Source organism: Rattus norvegicus, chromosome 1 (genome assembly GCF_036323735.1).
Source record: "Rattus norvegicus strain BN/NHsdMcwi chromosome 1, GRCr8, whole genome shotgun sequence".
Taxonomy (NCBI): Eukaryota; Metazoa; Chordata; class Mammalia; order Rodentia; family Muridae; genus Rattus; species Rattus norvegicus.
The window spans coordinates 82,836,826-82,855,127 of NC_086019.1; the positions used below are offsets into that span (position 1 = coordinate 82,836,826).

The window sequence follows — 18,302 nt, forward strand, 5'->3', positions numbered from 1 at the left end:
CCCCAGTGAACTAGTCTATGGGGGGAGGGCGGCAATGGGGGGAGGGTTGGGAGGGGAACACCCATAAGGAAGGGGAGGGGGGAGGGGGATGTTTGCCCGGAAACTGGGAAAGGGAATAACACTCGAAATGTATATAAGAAATACTCAAGTTAATTAAAAAAAAAAAAAGAAAGTGAGTTCAGATGTCAAGCATCAATGTAAACTTGAATGTGGTAGGCTGGGCAGGGGCTGACAGGTGGATCACTGAAGCCCACTGACCAGCTAGACTAGCAACTCATGAACTCCAGGTTGAGTGAGAGATCCTGTCTCAAACAATTTGGGGGAGACGAAAGAAGGCACATGATGCCAATGTGTATCCTTACACATACATTCACAATTGAACACACACATACATGCACACACCTCACGCAACACAAAAAAGTGAAAACCTGCCCAACTCCCAGCAAGTTAAAAGTGAATACAATTTTTGACAATCACATAATGAAAAAATTCAGTATTAAAATGATTTACAGAGTGTCTCCTATAGAAATGTGTGCGTTAAATAGATAAGAGATGTGAGAAAATGACAGCATATTTAAGGAGAAATTTAATATGAAATCCAAGATAAAGGAGTTAAATAAACAAAAGCAGAACAATAGCAAGCAACAGAAATTTACAGGAAAAACACAGCAAAAGCCACGATCCTGTAGAGGAGATGCTAACATTCCAAGGTTGGACTGCACTGTTGTCCAGAAGGAAAGACACGGCAACAGGATTTAATGTAGTATACAGCAGCTGGGAAACTCCAAATGTCTGTTAAAAGATTACATTATGACTACTTGAGCCAATACAGGGCTTTAAGAGAAATGTGTAAAATTCTATAAGAACAAAACATCCTTGGAAAGATTTTGGAATTGTAAAAATTCAGATGGGCATTGTTCTCCTGAGTTTGAATCATTGATTGGATCAGATACAAAAGTATTAACAAAGGAAAATCTGGGGGTTTGAAACGACTCAGTTTTTAAGAGCACTGGCCGATCATCCAGAGAACCTGGATTCAATTCCCATTACCATATGGAGGCCTTACCTGTCTGTAAGACCTCTTCCAGAGGATCTGACGCCTCTGCTGTTTTCCTGCAGCATTATAATCATGTGTTTCACAGACATGCATGTAGGTAAACCAATAGACACATAAAATACATAAATAAAAAATTAAAGAATAAAACACCTTTATGAAGACCAAGAGAAATATTATACAGATAAAATAAGAAAGGGGATGTCCTAACTTGACAGAAAAATAGTGGAAAAACATATCTGAAGAGCAAAACAAAAACCCCAAAATATAAGGTATTATAAGATATTGTTAATGTAATGGTAGAATAGGGGAGAAGAGAGAAACTGTGGGAACGGTGCCATACCTCCTCTCTGAGTGTGGAGTGCTACAAACCCTTGTTCACGGTAGTGTGAATCCCACTGATATTAAGCAGCACAGGCACGAAGTGTCTTGGAAAGGCTGCCTCACAGGAGCCATGACTAAATAAGGGACAAGACAGAAGGACTCTCTCTCCCATGGCATCAATGACCCTGTTTACTATGTGTCATTTTAATGCACTCCAAGGAAAACATTACTCTCCCAGATACAATGTGATTCTCATGGTAATTGATTAAGCAAAGTAAAGAAGAGTTCAGTCTCTGCCTGAAGATGTGCATTTTCCCAAATTGAACTACGTCAGAAAGGAAACTGCGATCTAGGAAATCATTAAAAGTTTTCAAGCAGATGTGGAAATTATCATAGAGATAGCTGTTACCATCTGATGCCAGATATTTCCTCATTTCCCTGTTGATTTTGGCAATGATCCACTCTTCCTCCAAAATTGTGCTGTTCAGTCTTCAAATCTTTGTGCAATTTCTCTTGCTACTTATTTCTAGTTTTATTATTCTATAATCTGATAGGGTACAAATGATTATACTGGTCCTTTTGTCTTTATATTATTAGTATTACTAGTATTATTGTTATTATTAATTTGTGTGTATATGCATAAATGTTGTCCACATGTTATCTGTGCATCACACGCATGCAGTGCTCATGGAGTTCAGAAGAGGGTATTGGATTCCCTGGAACTGGTTATAGATGGTTGTGAGCTACCATGTAGGTTCTCAGAATTAATCAAACCAGGGTCTTCTGGAACAGGAGCCAGTGTTGTTAACCATTGGGCCATGTCTCCAGCCCCCTCATTTCTAATTTTAATAATTTTGATTTTCTCTTTACATCTTTTCATTACTTTGGGTCAAAGTTTGTCCACCTTAGCTGGGCAGTGGTGAAACATGTCTTTAAACCCAGCACTCAGGAGGCAGAGGCAGATGGATATCTGACTTCAAGGCCAGCTTGGTGTACAAAGCTAGTTTTAGGAGAACAAGGGCCAGCCAGGGAAACCCTATCTTGAAACAACAATAGCAGCAGCAGCAGCAGCAGCAGCAGCAGCAACAACACAAACAAACCAAACCCACAAACAAACTAAACCCAAACAAAAAGGTTTGTCAATCCTGTTGAATGTTCTCACAGAACCAACTCTAGTTCATTGATTCTTTGTATTCTTACTCTTGTTTCTAGTTCATCACTTCAGCCCCGAGTTTGATCATTTCTTGCAGTATACTCTTTCTGGGTGTTATTTCTTCTTTTTGTTCTAGAGCTTTGAGGACTGCTGCAAAGTTACTTGTATGAGATCTCTCCAGGTTTATTATGTAGGCACTTAACACTATGAACTTGCATCAAAGAACTGCCCCCATTGCATCCCAAATGTTTGGGTATGCTGAGTATTCATTTTTATTCAATGCTGAAACATTTTAAGTTTCTTGATTTATGTATTAACTCAGTTGACACCTGGTTTTCAGTTTTAATCATCAGCAATCCCTTTCCCTCCACTGTCCCTCTCTCCCTGCCTCCCCTGTGGTTGCTTTCTATTCCCTCCCAAGTGGTACTGAGGCATCCTCACTTGGGCCCTTTAGCTTGTTGACCTTTTTGAATTCTGTGGACTGTATCTTGGGTATTCACATGTTGGCAAGGATGGGAAGAAAGAGGGACACTCCTCCTTTGCTGGTGGAATTGCGAACTGGTACAACCACTCTGGAAATCAATTTAGAGCTTCCTCAGAAAATTGGAAATAGACCTAGTCAGCAATACTACTCTTGGGAATATACCCTAAAGCTGCCCCACCATGCCACAGGGCCACATGTTCCACTATGTTCATAGTAGCCTTAATTGTGGTAGCCTGAAGCTGGAAACATCCCAGATGTCTCACAACAGAAGAATGGATACAGAAAATGTGTTTGATTTACACAATGGAATACTACTCAGCTATTAAAAAAGGGAACATCCTGAGTTTTTCAGGCAAATGGATGGAACTAGAAAATATCCTGAGTCAGGTAAATCAGACCCAGAAGGATATAATCGGTATATTCTCACTAACAAGTGGATATTCTCCCCACTCTCAACCCCAAAAAGTACAGAATGCCCAAGAATCTGTGTCTTTTTTATTGGGGAATTGAGATTGTGAATGTTGACAGTTATCAGTGAATAGCGTTTATTGATTTCTTTTTTTCGATGTTATGGTGTGCTGCCTTCCTTTGATGTGGTAAACTGGTAACGTGTGTGCCTCCTTTTGATGTTCTGAACTGGGATTATTTATTTCTTGTGTCTTCTTGGGTGTGACTAAATTCTTCAGGTAAAAGCTGATTGGGAGGTAGAAATTGTTTAAGTTTGTTTATATTGTTTTTCTTGTTCTGTTTATTGTAACTGAGAGTTTTTCTGGGTAAAGTAGTCTAAGCCAACATGTGAGCTCTCTTACAGTTTGTAGAACATCCATTTAAGCCCTTTTGGTTTTTAGAGTGTCTATTGAGAAACAGGTGTTATTCTAATGAGTTGTATTCATATGTTACTTGGTTTATAACTGTTACAACATTTAATAATCTTTATTTGTTTTGCACACTCAGTGATTTGATTAAGCTCTTTGGGGAATTTCTTTTCTGATCTAGTATGTTTGGAGTTTTGGCTTCTTGCATCTTGATAGGAACTTTTTTCTTTTGAGTAGGAAAATTACCTTTTATGGTTTTGTTAACAATATTTTCTGTAATGTTAAGTTGGGTTTCTTTTTCTTCACTATCCTTACCATTCACAGATTTGATTTTTTTCATAGAGTCCTTTATTTCCAGGATATTTTATGCTTCTAAATTTTTTCCATTAATAAATTTATTTATTTATTTATTTATTTATTTATTTATTTATTTATTTATTTTACACCCTGATCACTGCTGGTCCTGGCCCCTCCTCACCCAGTCTTTTGGCCTCCCACTCCCCTTCTCCTCTGAGAGCCTGGGTGCTCTGCTGGTTATCTCTTCATCTTGACACATCAAATCTCTGCAGGGTTAATGCCTGTATTTTTAAAGGACTTAACATTTTCTTTGACTGAGCCACCCATTTTTTTCTGTCTTCCACTCCTGAGATTCTCTCTTCTCTGCCTTGCACTCTGTTGGTGAGGTTTACCTTTGAGATTTTGGTTTGAAATGCTAAATTTTTCATTTACACTTTTGTTTCACTTTGATTTTCTTTAGCAATTTTACTTCTACCTTTATATCTAGAATTGCTTTCATTACTTCACTCAACTATTTCTTTGTGTTTTCACAGACTTCATAAAGAGATTTACTCATATCCTCTTCAAATTCCTTGACCACAGTCATAATTGATATCTTGAAGTTCTTGTGCATTGCTTCTAGTATATTGTAAATGTCAGGATCTACTGTAATAAGGTTAGCGGGTTTTGGTGGAAACATTGTTTTGCTTATTTGTGTTTGTATTTTTGAGCATGTGGAATTATGATGCTAGGGGTCTTTTTTTCTTTTTTTCTTTATTAACTTGAGTATTTCTTATTTACATTTCGATTGTTATGTTGGTTTCAGGGCCAACATCCCCCAGCCCCTCTTTCTCCCCTTCTATATGGGTGTTCCCCTCCCCATTCTCCCCTCATTACCGCCCTCCCCCAACAATCACGTTCACTGGGGGTTCAGTCTTGGCAGGACCATGGGCTTCCCCTTCCACTGGTGCTCTTACTAGGCTATTCATTGCTGCCTGTGAGGTTGGAGCCCAGGGTCAGTCCATGTATAGTCTTTAGGTAGTGGCTTACTCCCTCTGGCTGCTTGACATTGTTGTTCATATGGGGTATCGAGCCCCTTCAATCTCTTTCAGTCCTTTCTCTGATTCCTTCAATGGGGGTCCCGTTCTCAGTTCAGTGGTTTGCTGCTGGCATTCGCCTCTGTATTTGCTGTATTCTGGCTGTGTCTCTCAGGAGAGATCTACATCCCGTTCCTGTTGGCCTGCACTTCTTTGCTTCATCCATCTTATATAGTTTGGTGGCTGTATATGTATGGGCCACATGTGGGGCAGGCTCTGAATGGGTGTTCCTTCTGCCTCTGTTCTATACTTTGCCTCACTATTCCCTCCCAAGGGTATTCTTGTTCCCATTTTAAAGAAGGAGTGAAGCATTGGCATTCTGGTCATTCTTCTTGAGTTTTATGTGTTCTGTGCATCTAGAGCAATTCAAGTATTTCAGCTAATAGCCACTTATCAGTGAGTGCATACAACGTGTGTTTTTCTGTGATTGGGTTACCTCATTCAGGATGATATTTTCCAGTTCCCTCCATTTGCCTATGAATTTCATAAAGTCATTGTTTTTGATAGCTGAGTAATATTTCATTGTGTAGATGTACCACATTTCTGTATCCATTCCTCTGTTGAAGGGCATCTGGGTTCTTTCCAGCTTCTGGCTATTATAAATAAGGCCGCTATGAACATAGTGGAGTACGTGTCTTTGTTGTATGTTGGGGCATCTTTTGGGTACATGCCCAAGAGAGGTATAGCTGGGTCCTCAGTTAGTTCAATGTCCAATTTTCTGAGGAACCTCCAGACTGATTTCCAGAATGGTTGTACCAGTATGCAATCCCACGAACAATGGAGGAGTGTTCCTCTTTCTCCACATCCTTACCAGCATTTCCTGTCACCTGAGTTTTTGATCTTAGCCATTCTCACTGGTGGGAGGTGAAATCTCAGGGTTGTTTTGATTTGCATTTCCCTTATGACTAAAGATGTTGAACATTTCTTTAGGTGTTTCTCAGCCATTCGGCATTCCTCAGCTGTGAATTCTTTGTTTAGCTCTGAACCCCATTTTTTTCAATCCAAATCATTGCAGATGCAATCTGCATTTTTTATTTTTATTTTTCCTTCTTTTTATTTAATCTCTTCTTTTCACACTCCAGATTTTATTCCCCTCCTGGTCCACTCTCCGACTGTTCCACATCCCATACCTCCTCCCTACTGCCTTGTCTCCACGAGGATGTTCCCACCCCGAATGCCCTTTCCACGAGACCTCTAAACTCTCTGGGGCCTCCAGTCTCTTGAGGATTTGGGGCATCTTCTCTGACTGAACGCAGACCCGGGAGTCCTCTGCTGTGTATGTGTTGGGGGCCTCAACTGGTGTATGCTGCCTGGTTGGTGATCCAGTGTCTGATGAACCCCATTTTTTAATAGGGTTATTTGTCTCCCTGCGGTCTAACTTCTTGAGTTCTTTGTATATTTTGGATATAAGCCGTTTATCTGTTGTAAGATTGGTAAAGATCTTTTCCCAATCTGCTGGTTGCCATTTTGTCCTAACCACAGTGTCCTTTGCCTTACAGAAGCTTTGCAGTTTTATGAGATCCCATTTGTCGATTCTTGATCTTAGAGCATAAGCCATTGGTGTTTTGTTCAGGAAATTTTCTCCAGTGCCCATGTGTTCGAGATGCTTCCCCACTTTTTATTCTATTAGTTTGAATGTATCTGGTTTGATGTGGAGGTCCTTGATCCACTTGGACTTAAGCTTTGTACAGGGTGATAAGCATGGATCGATCTGCATTCTTCTACATGTTGACCTCCAGTTGAACCAGCACCATTTGCTGAAAATGCTATCTTTTTTCCATTGGATGGTTTTGGCTCCTTTGTCAAAAATCAAGTGACCATAGGTGTGTGGGTTCATTTCTGGGTCTTCAATTCTGTTCCATTGGTCTATCTGTCTGTCTCTGTACCAGTACCATGCAGTTTTTATCACTATTGCTCTGTAATACTGCTTGAGTTCAGGGATAGTGATTCCCCCTGAAGTCCTTTTATTGTTGAGGATAGCTTTAGCTATCCTGGGTTTTTTGTTATTCCAGATGAATTTGCAAATTGTTCTGTCTAACTCTTTGAAGAATTGGATTGGTATTTTGATGGGGATTGCACTGAATCTGTAGATTGCTTTTGGTAAAATGGCCATTTTTACTATATTAATCCTGCCAATCCATGAGCATGGGAGATCTTTCCATCATCTGAGGTCTTCTTCAATTTCCTTCTTCAGTGTCTTGAAGTTCTTATTCTACAGATCTTTTACTTACTTTGTTAAAGTCATACCGAGGTACTTTATATTATTTGGGTCTATTATGAAGGGTGTCGTTTTCCTAATTTCTTTCTCAGCTTGTTTCTCTTTTGTGTAGAGGAAGGCTACTAATTTATTTGAGTTAATTTTATACCCAGCCACTTTGCTGAAGTTGTTTATCAGCTCTAGTAGTTCTCTGGTGAAACTTTTGGTATTACTTAAATATACTATCACATCATCTGCAAATATTTTGACTTCTTCTTTTCCAATCTGTATCCCCTTGATCTCCTTTTGTTGTCTGATTGCTCTGGCTAGAACTTCAAGAACTATATTGAATAAGTAGGGAGAGAGTGGGCAGCCTTGTCTAGTCCCTGATTTTAGTGGAATTGCTTCAAGTTTCTCTCCATTTATTTTAATGTTAGCAACTGGTTTGCTGTATATGGCTTTTACTATGTTTAGGTATGGGCTTTGAATTCCTATTCTTTCCAGGACTTTTATCATGAAGGGGTGTTGAATTTTGTCAAATGCTTTCTCAGCATCTAATGAAATGATCATGTGGTTTTGTTCTCTTTTTTTTTATTATTATTAACTTGAGTATTTCTTATATACATTTCGAGTGTTATTCCCTTTCCCAGTTTCCGGGCAAACATCCCCCTCCCCCCTCCCCTTTCATATCGGTGTTCTCCTCTCCCCCCTCCCCCCATTGTCCCCCTCCCCCCAACAGTCTAGTTCACTGGGGGTTCAGTCTTAGCAGGACCCAGGGCTTCCCCTTCCACTGGTGCTCTTACTAGGATATTCACTGCTACCTATGAGGTCAGAGTCCAGGGTCAGTCCATGTATAGTCTTTAGGTAGTGGCTTAGTCCCTGGAAGCTCTGGTTGCTTGGCATTGTTGTACATATGGGGTCTCGAGCCCCTTCAAGCTCTTCCAGTTCTTTCTCTGATTCCTTCAACGGGGGTCCTATTCTCAGTTCAGTGGTTTGCTGCTGGTATTCGCCTCCGTATTTGCTGTATTCTGGCTGTGTCTCTCAGGAGCGATCTACATCCGGCTCCTGTCGGTCTGCACTTCTTTGCTTCATCCATCTTGTCTAATTGGATGGCTGTATATGCATGGGCCACATGTGGGGCAGACTCTGAATGGGTGTTCCTTCAGTCTCTGTTTTAATCTTTGCCTCTCTCTTCCCTGCCAAGGGTATTCTTGTTACCCTTTTAAAGAAGGAGTGAACCATTCACATTTTAATCATCTGTCTTGAGTTTCATTTGCTCTAGGCATTTAGGGTAATTCAAGCATTTGGGCTAATAGCCACTTATCAGTGAGTGCACACCATGTATGTCTTTCTGTGTTTGGGTTAGCTCACTCAGGATGATATTTTCCAGTTCCAGCCATTTGCCTACGAATTTCATAAAGTCGTTGTTTTTGATAGCTGAGTAATATTCCATTGTGTAGATGTACCACATTTTCTGTATCCATTCCTCTGTTGAAGGGCATCTGGGTTCTTTCCAGCTTCTGGCTATTATAAATAAGGCTGCAATGAACATAGTGGAGCACGTGTCTTTTTTATATGTTGGGGCATCTTTTGGGTATATGCCCAAGAGAGGTATGGCTGGATCCTCAGGCAGTTCAATGTCCAATTTTCTGAGGATCCTCCAGACTGATTTCCAGAATGGTTGTACCAGTTTGCAATCCCACCAACAATGGAGGAGTGTTCCTCTTTCTCCACATCCTCGCCAGCATCTGTTGTCCCCTGAGTTTTTGATCTTAGCCATTCTCACTGGTGTGAGGTGAAATCTCAGGGTTGTTTTGATTTGCATTTCCCTTATGACTAAAGATGTTGAACATTTCTTTAGGTGTTTCTCAGCCATTCGGCATTCCTCAGCTGTGAATTCTTTGTTTAGCTCTGAGGCCCATTTTTTAATAGGGTTATTTGTTTCCCTGTGGTCTAACTTCTTGAGTTCTTTGTATATTTTGGATATAAGGCCTCTATCTCTTGTAGGATTGGTAAAGATCTTTTCCCAATCTGTTGGTTGCCGTTTTGTCCTAACCACAGTGTCCTTTGCCTTACAGAAGCTTTGCAGTTTTATGAGATCCCATTTGTCGATTCTTGATCTTAGAGCGTAAGCCATTGGTGTTTTGTTCAGGAAATTTTTTCCAGTGCCCATGTGTTCCAGATGCTTCCCTAGTTTTTCTTCTATTAGTTTGAGTGTGTCTGCTTTGATGTGGAGGTCCTTGATCCACTTGGACTTAAGCTTTGTACAGGGTGATAAGCATGGATCGATCTGCATTCTTCTACATGTTGACCTCCAGTTGAACCAGCACCATTTGCTGAAAATGCTATCTTTTTTCCATTGGATGGTTTTGGCTCCTTTGTCAAAAATCAAGTGACCATATGTGTGTGGGTTCATTTCTGGGTCTTCATTTCTATTCCATTGGTCTATCTGTCTGTCTCTGTACCAATACCATGCAGTTTTTATCACTATTGCTCTGTAATACTGCTTGAGTTCAGGGATAGTGATTCCCCCTGAAGTCCTTTTATTGTTGAGGATAGCTTTAGCTATCCTGGGTTTTTTGTTATTCCAGATGAATTTGCAAATTGTTCTGTCTAACTCTTTGAAGAATTGGATTGGTATTTTGATGGGGATTGCATTGAATCTGTAGATTGCTTTTGGTAAAATGGCCATTTTTACTATATTAATCCTGCCAATCCATGAGCATGGGAGATCTTTCCATCTTCTGAGGTCTTCTTCAATTTCCTTCTTCAGTGTCTTGAAGTTCTTATTGTACAGATCTTTTACTTGCTTTGTTAAAGTCACTCCGAGGTACTTTATATTATTGGGTCTATTATGAAGGGTGTCGTTTCCCTAATTTCTTTCTCGGCTTGTTTCTCTTTTGTATAGAGGAAGGCAACTGATTTATTTGAGTTAATTTTATACCCAGCCACTTTGCTGAAGTTGTTTATCAGCTTTAGTAGTTCTCTGGTGGAACTTTTGGGATCACTTAAATATACTATCATATCATCTGCAAATAGTGATATTTTGACTTCTTCTTTTCCGATCTGTATCCCCTTGACATCCTTTTGTTGTCTGATTGCTCTGGCTAGAACTTCAAGAACTATATTGAATAAGTAGGGAGAGAGTGGGCAGCCTTGTCTAGTCCCTGATTTTAGTGGAATTGCTTCAAGTTTCTCTCCATTTATTTTAATGTTAGCAACTGGTTTGCTGTATATGGCTTTTACTATGTTTAGGTATGGGCTTTGAATTCCTATTCTTTCCAGGACTTTTATCATGAAGGGGTGTTGAATTTTGTCAAATGCTTTCTCAGCATCTAATGAAATGATCATGCGGTTTTGTTCTTTCAGTTTGTTTATATAATGGATCATGTTGATGGTTTTCCTTATATTCAACCATCCCTGCATGCCTGGGATGAAGTCTACTTGATCATGGTGGATGATTGTTTTGATGTGCTCTGGGATTTGGTTTGACAGAATTTTATTGAGTATTTTTGCGTCAATATTCATAAGGGAAATTAGTCTGAAGTTCTCTTTCTTTGTTGGGTCTTTGTGTGGTTTAGATATAAGAGTAATTGTGGCTTCATAGAAGGAATTCGGTAGCGCTCCATCTGTTTCAATTTTGTGGAATAGTTTGGATAGTATTGGTATGAGGTCTTCTATGAATGTCTGATAGAATTCTCCACTAAACCTGTCTGGACCTGTGCTCTCTTTGGTTGGGAGATCTTTAATGACTACTTCTATTTCCTTAGGAGTTATGGGGTTGTTTAACTGGTTTAATCTGTTCCTGATTTAACTTTGGTACCTGATATCTGTCTAGGAAATTGTCCATTTCCTGCAGATTTTCAAGTTTTGTTGAATATAGGCTTTTGTAGTAGGATCTGATGATTTTTTGAATTTCCTCTGATTCTGTAGTTATGTCTCCCTTTTCATTTCTGATTTTGTTAATTTGGACACACTCTCTGTGTCCTCTCGTTAGTCTGGCTAAGGGTTTATCTACCTTGTTGATTTTCTCAAAGAACGAACTTTTGTTTTTATCGATTCTTTCTATGGTCCTTTTTGTTTCTACTTCTTTGATTTCAGCTCTGAGTTTGATTATTTCCTGCCTTCTACTCCTCCTGGGTGTATTTGCTTCTTTTTGTTCTAGAGCTTTTAGGTGTGCTGTCAAGCTGCTGACATATGCTCTCTCCTGCTTCTTTCTGCAGGCACTCAGAGCTATGAGTTTTCCTCTTAGCACAGCTTTCAATGTGTCCCGTAAGTTTGTACCTTCATTTTCACTAAATTCTAAAAAGTCTTTAATTTCTTTCTTTATTTCTTCCTAGATCAGGTTATCATTGAGTAGAGCATTGTTCAAGTTCCATGTATATGTGGGCATTCTTCCCTTGTTGTTATTGAAGACCAGCTTTAGCCCGTGGTGGTCTGATAGGATGCATGGGATTATTTCTATCTTTCTGTATCTGTTGAGGCCTGTCTTTGACCTATTATATGGTCAATTTTGGAGAAAGTACCATGAGGTGGTAAGAAGAAGGCACATCATTTTGTTTTAGGATAGAATGTTCTATAAAATATCTGTTAAGTCCATTTGGTTCATGACTTCTCTTAGCCTGTCTATGTTTCAGTTTAATTTCTGTTTCCATGATCTGTCCGTTGATGAGAGTGGGGTGTTGAAATCTCCCACTGTGATTGTGTGAGGTGCAATGCGTACTTTGAGCTTTAGTAAGGTTTCTTTCATGTGTGTAGGTGCCCTGTATTTGGACCATAGATATTTAGGATCGAGAGTTCATCTTGGTGGATATTTCCTTTGATGAACATGAAGTGTCCTTCCTTATCTTTTTTGATGACTTCTGGTTGAAAATCGATTTTTTTCGATATTAGAATGGCTACTCCAGCTTGCTTGTTTAGACCATTTGCTTGGAAAGTTGTTTTCCAGGCTTTCACTCTGAGGTAGTGTCTGTCTTTGTCTCTGAGGTGTGTTTCCTGTTGGCAGCAAAATGTTGGGTCTTCATTGTGTATTCAGTTTGTTAATCTGTGTGTTTTTATTTTGGAATTGAGTCCATTGTTGTTGAGAGATATTAAGGAAAAGTGATTGTTGCTTCCTGTTGCTTTCGTATTTAGATGTGTGATTAAGTTTGTGTGCTTGTATTCTCTTTGTTTTGTTGCAAGACGGTTTGTTTCTTGCTTTTTCTAAGGTGTACCTTGCCTCCTTATGTTGGTGTTTACCATTTTTTATCCTTTGTAGTGCTGGATTTGTAGAAAGATATTGTGTAAATTTGGTTTTGTCATGGAATATCTTGGTTTCTCCATCTATGTTAATTGAGAGTTTTGCTGGATACAGTATCCTGGACAGCACTTGTTTTTCCTTAGGGTCTGTATGACATCTGTCCAGGATTTTCTGGCTTTCATAGTCTCTGGTCAGAATTCTGGTGTCATTCCGATAGGTCTGCCTTTATATGTTACTTGACCTTTTTCCCTTACTGTTTTTAATATTCTTTCTTTCTTTTTTTTTTTTTTCGGAGCTGGGGACCGAACCCAGGGCCTTGTGCTCGCTAGGCAAGCGCTCTACCGCTGAGCTAAATCCCCAACCCCTTAATATTCTTTCTTTGTTTTGTGCATTTGGTTTTTTGACTATCATGTGATGAGAGGAGTTTCTTTGCTGGTCCAATCTATTTGGAGTTCTGTAGGCTTCTTGTATGTTCATGGGTATCTCTTTCTTTTGGTTAGGGAAGTTTTCTTCTATGATTTTGTTGAAGATATTTACTGGTCCTTTGAGTTGGGAGTCTTCACTCTCTTCTATACCTGTTATCCTTAGGTGTGATATTCTCACTGTGTCCCAGATTTCCTGTATATTTTGGGCCAGTAGCTTTTCCCTTTTTACATTATCTTTAACAGTTGTGTCATTAATTTCTATGGAATCTTCTGTTCCTGAGATTTTCTCTTCTATCTTTTGCATTCTGTTGGTGATGCTTGTATCTATGGTTCTTTGTCTCTTCCTTTGGTTTTCTATATCCAGGGTTGTCTCCCTTTGTGCTTTCTTTATTGCCTCTATTTCCATTTTTATTTCCTTCACCTGTTTGTGTTTTCCTGTAATTCTTTTAGGGATTTTTGTGATTCCTCTCTATAGTCTTCTACTTGTTTATTTATGTTTTCCTGCTTTTCTCTAAGGGAATTCTTTATGTCTTTCTTGAAATCCTCCATCATCATGATCAAATGTGATTTAAAATCTAGATCTTGCTTTTCTGGTGTGTTTGGATATTCGGTGTTTGCTTTGGTGGGAGAATTGTCCTCAATGATGCCATGTAGTCTTGGTTTCTGTTGCTTGGGTTTCTGCACTTGCCTCTTGCCATCAGGTTTTCTCTGATGTTACCTTGTTCTGCTATTTCTGACAGTGACTAGACCATACTATAGGCCTGTGTGTCAGGAGTGCTGTAGACCTGTTTTCCTGTTTTCTTTCAGCCAGTTATGGGAACAGAGTATTCTGCTTTCAGGCATGTAGTCTTTCCTGTCTACTGTTCTTCTGCTGTTCCTTTGGGCACATGTCCTGAGTCCACCAGGCAGGTCACTTGGAGCCTAAAAGTTGGTCTTCCCTCTGCTTTTATGCCTGACATCGCTCCTCAGGTGCTGTGTTTCACCTCTCTGTGAGTCCAGCAACCAGAAGAGCCTCTCCCGCCTTTTCTCATGTCCCTGTGCACAGGGGGTCCAGATGGCCCTAGGCGTTTTCCTCTAGAGTTAGAAGTGTGGGCTGAGTGTAGTCTCCTTTGGCTTCCTAGACGTGTCTGCCCCTCTGAAATTTTAGCTCTCCGTCCCATGGGATTTGGGTGCAGGGAGCTGTTTGACTGGGTCCCTTCCAATCCAGGCTCAGTCTGGAGAGCAGGGGACCTGCAGCTTGAGTGACCCTATCTTCCTGTTCCCAGTGGCCCTATACCCCAAAGTGCTTCTTAGAAGGGAGAATAAAATATTGACAGGAGACAATACAGAGGCAAAGTATGTAGCAGGAAAAGGTCAACCAGAGATGGCCCCACATTGGGCTCCATCCTGTATACTGTCACCAAACCCAGACAATATTGTGGATTTCCAGAACTGCATGCTGACAGGAGCCTGATATTGCTGTTTCCTGAGAGTCTCTGCCAAAGCCTGACAAATACAGAGACAAGTCCTTGTAGTCAACCATTGAACTGAGAACGAGGTCCCTAATGGAGGAGTTAGAGAAAGGACTGAAGCAGTTGAAGGGTTTGCAACCCCATAGCAAGAACAACAATATCAAACAACCAGACCCCCTCAGGTCTTATATAGCCTAATCAACCACCCAAAGAGTTTACAAGGAGGGACCCATTGCTCCAGGCACATATGTAGCAGAGTATGGCCTTTTTGGGCATCCATGGGGGGAAGCCTTTGCCCTGTTAAGACTCAAAGACCCTCCTTTCCCCCGGCAAGATGGCGGAGTACGACTTGACTACTCGCATCGCACACTTTCTGGATCGACACCTGGTCTTTCCGCTTCTTGAGTTTCTCTCTGTGAAAGAGATTTATAATGAGAAAGAATTATTACAAGGAAAATTGGATCTTCTTAGTGATACCAATATGGTGGACTTTGCTATGGATGTTTACAAAAACCTTTATTCCGATGATATTCCCCATGCTCTGAGAGAAAAAAGAACCACAGTTGTTGCACAGCTGAAACAACTCCAGGCAGAAACAGAGCCAATTGTGAAGATGTTTGAAGATCCAGAAACTACAAGGCAGATGCAGTCAACCAGGGATGGCCGGATGTTGTTTGACTACCTGGCAGACAAGCATGGGTTTAGGCAGGAGTACTTAGATATGCTCTACAGATACGCAAAATTCCAATATGAGTGTGGAAATTACTCTGGAGCAGCAGAGTATCTTTACTTCTTTAGAGTTTTGGTTCCAGCAACAGATAGAAATGCTTTAAGTTCACTCTGGGGAAAACTGGCCTCTGAAATATTAATGCAGAATTGGGATGCAGCCATGGAAGACCTTACTCGATTAAAAGAGACCATAGACAATAATTCTGTGAGTTCTCCACTCCAGTCTCTTCAGCAGCGAACATGGCTCATTCACTGGTCTCTGTTTGTTTTTTTCAACCATCCAAAAGGCCGTGATAATATTATTGATCTCTTCCTTTACCAACCACAGTACTTTAATGCAATTCAGACAATGTGTCCACATATTCTCCGCTATTTGACCACTGCCGTCATAACCAACAAAGATGTGCGGAAACGCCGGCAGGTGCTGAAAGACCTAGTGAAAGTTATTCAACAGGAGTCTTACACATATAAAGACCCAATTACAGAATTTGTTGAATGCCTATATGTTAACTTTGATTTTGATGGAGCTCAGAAAAAGCTAAGAGAATGTGAATCAGTGCTTGTGAATGACTTCTTCCTGGTAGCATGTCTTGAGGACTTCATTGAGAATGCCCGTCTCTTCATATTTGAGACTTTCTGTCGTATCCACCAGTGTATCAGCAGTAATATGCTAGCAGATAAACTGAATATGACTCCAGAAGAAGCTGAAAGATGGATTGTGAATTTGATTAGAAATGCGAGGTTGGATGCCAAGATTGATTCTAAACTAGGTCATGTGGTAATGGGCAACAATGCAGTCTCACCCTACCAGCAAGTGATTGAAAAGACTAAAGGTCTTTCTTTTAGAAGCCAAATGTTGGCCATGAATATCGAAAAGAAACTTAATCAGAACAGTAGATCAGAGGCTCCCAACTGGGCAACCCAAGATTCTGGCTTCTATTAAAGGATTATAAAGAAGAAAAAGGAATCAGTGGAAGACACAGTAACCATTATGTATAAAAGACGACGTACATTTTTAGAAGCAATTAACATGTTTGCTAAAAATTTTGGAAATTTGAATAAAATTGGCTATGATTCATTTTTTTATCTTGCTTGAAAAAAAAAGACTCAAAGACCCAGTGTAGGGGAAAGCCAGGGCAGGGAGATGGGAGGGAGTGGTTGGCTGTGTTGGGGAACACTCTCATTTAGAGGCAGGGGGAAGGGGGAAGGAATAAGGGGACTCCAGAGGGGAAATCAGGAAAGGGGATAACATTTAAATATAATTAAAGAAAATAGCCAATAAAAAAGAAAAAGAAATAAAAGAAAATAATATTTATGAGAGAATAAATGTTTTTAACATCCCATTAATTGTATAAGATTCCTTTTATGAATAGCTTGTCAAAAAATAGAATAAAGAAAAAAGAAAGAAAAGAAAATATCATCCTGAGTGAGGTAACCCAGTCACAAAACAACATACATGGTATAAACTCACTGATAAATGGCTATTAGCCCCAAAGCTCAGAATACCCAAGAAAAAATTCACAGACCATATGAAGCTCAAGAAGAAAAAAGATAACAATGTGTATGATTCATTCCTTCTTAGAAAGGTGAATAAAATACTCACGGGACCACACTTGCACATACTTCACAAATATATATGCAAGCAAAACACTGTACAAGTAAAAGGAAAGAATAAATTAAAAAACAATTCTCCAGGACCCCTGCCTGAGACACTGCCGGAACCTGAAAGAAACAGACCGGATAAACAGTTCTCTGCACCCAAATCCCGTGGGAGGGAGAGCTAAACCTTCAGAGAGGCAGACAAGCCTGGGAAACCAGAAGAGACTGCTCTCTGTACATACATCTCGGACGCCAGAGGAAAACACCAAAGGCCATCTGGAACCCTGGTGCACTGAAGCTCCTGGAAGGGGCGGCACAGGTCTTCCTGGTTGCTGCCGCCGCAGAGAGCCTGTGGGCAGCACCCCGAGAGCAAACTTGAGCCTCGGGACCACAGGTAAGACCAACTTGTCTGCTGCAAGAAAGCTGCCTGGTGACACACAGAGGCAGAATTCCTCTAGGACCGGGCACGTCCTGTGTTTACCGGAAGTCCCACACCCGCGGATCCCGGCCCACAGCAGCTCTCTGCTCCCAGACACCGTGGGAAAGAGACCTCACCGCCTGGACAGGTGGGCACTCCTGAGGCTGCAGAGCAGAAGAGACCACCAACACTGCCCACCCCTGCCCACATCCCTGGCCCAAGAGGAAACTGTATAAGGCCTCTGGGCTCCCGTGGGGGAGGGCCCAGGAGCGGCAGGACCCCTGCCTGAGACACCACTGGAACCTGAAGGAAACAGACCAGATAAACAGTTCTCTGCACCCAAATCCCGTGGGAGGGAGAGCTAAACCTTCAGAGAGGCAGACAAGCCTGGGAAACCAGAAGAGTCTGCTCTCTGCACACACATCTCGGACGCCAGAGGAAAAAGCCAAAGACCATCTGGAACCCTGGTGCACTGAAGCTCCCAGAAGGGGTGGGACAGGTCTTCCTGGTTGCTGCCGACGCATAGAGCCCCTGGGCAGCACCCCGCGAGCGAACTTGAGCCTTGGGACCACAGGTAAGACCAACTTGTATGCTGCAAGTGACCTGCCTGGTGAACTCAAGACACAGGCCCACAGGAACAGCTGAAGACCTGTAGAGAGGAAAAACTACACGCCCGAAAGCAGAACACTCTGTCCCCATAACTGGCTGAAAGAAAACAGTAAAACAGGTCTACAGCACTCCTGACACACAGGCTTATAGGGACAGTCTAGCCACTGTCAGAAATAGCAGAACAAAGTAACACTAGAGATAATCTGATGGCGAGAGGCAAGCGCAGGAACCCAAGCAACAGAAACCAAGACTACATGGCATCATCAGAGCCCAATTCTCCCACCAAAATAAACATGGAATGTCCAAACACACCAGAAAAGCAAGATCTAGTTTAAAAATCATATTTGATCATGATGCTGGAGGAATTCAAGAAAGACGTGAAGAACTCCCTTAGAGAAACAAAGGAAAACATTAATAAACAAGTAGAAGCCT

The 18,302-nt window shown here is 40.9% G+C and overlaps 1 protein-coding gene across 1 annotated transcript; it reads left to right on the plus strand.

The window, feature by feature from the left end:
- The first annotated feature begins 14,831 nt into the window (after nucleotides 1-14,831).
- Eif3el1 (eukaryotic translation initiation factor 3, subunit E like 1) lies at nucleotides 14,832-16,207 on the plus strand. Its single transcript, XM_039100808.2, has one exon. It carries the CDS (start codon nucleotides 14,850-14,852, stop codon nucleotides 16,185-16,187), a length of 1,338 nt encoding a protein of 445 aa, XP_038956736.1. The 5' UTR covers nucleotides 14,832-14,849; the 3' UTR covers nucleotides 16,188-16,207.
- The last annotated feature ends 2,095 nt before the right edge of the window (nucleotides 16,208-18,302 follow it).

Excerpts from the sequence above, each read along its gene's own strand:
- Eif3el1 (XM_039100808.2), top strand. The coding sequence starts at position 14,850 with ATGGCGGAGTACGACTTGACTACTCGCATCGCACACTTTCTGGATCGA.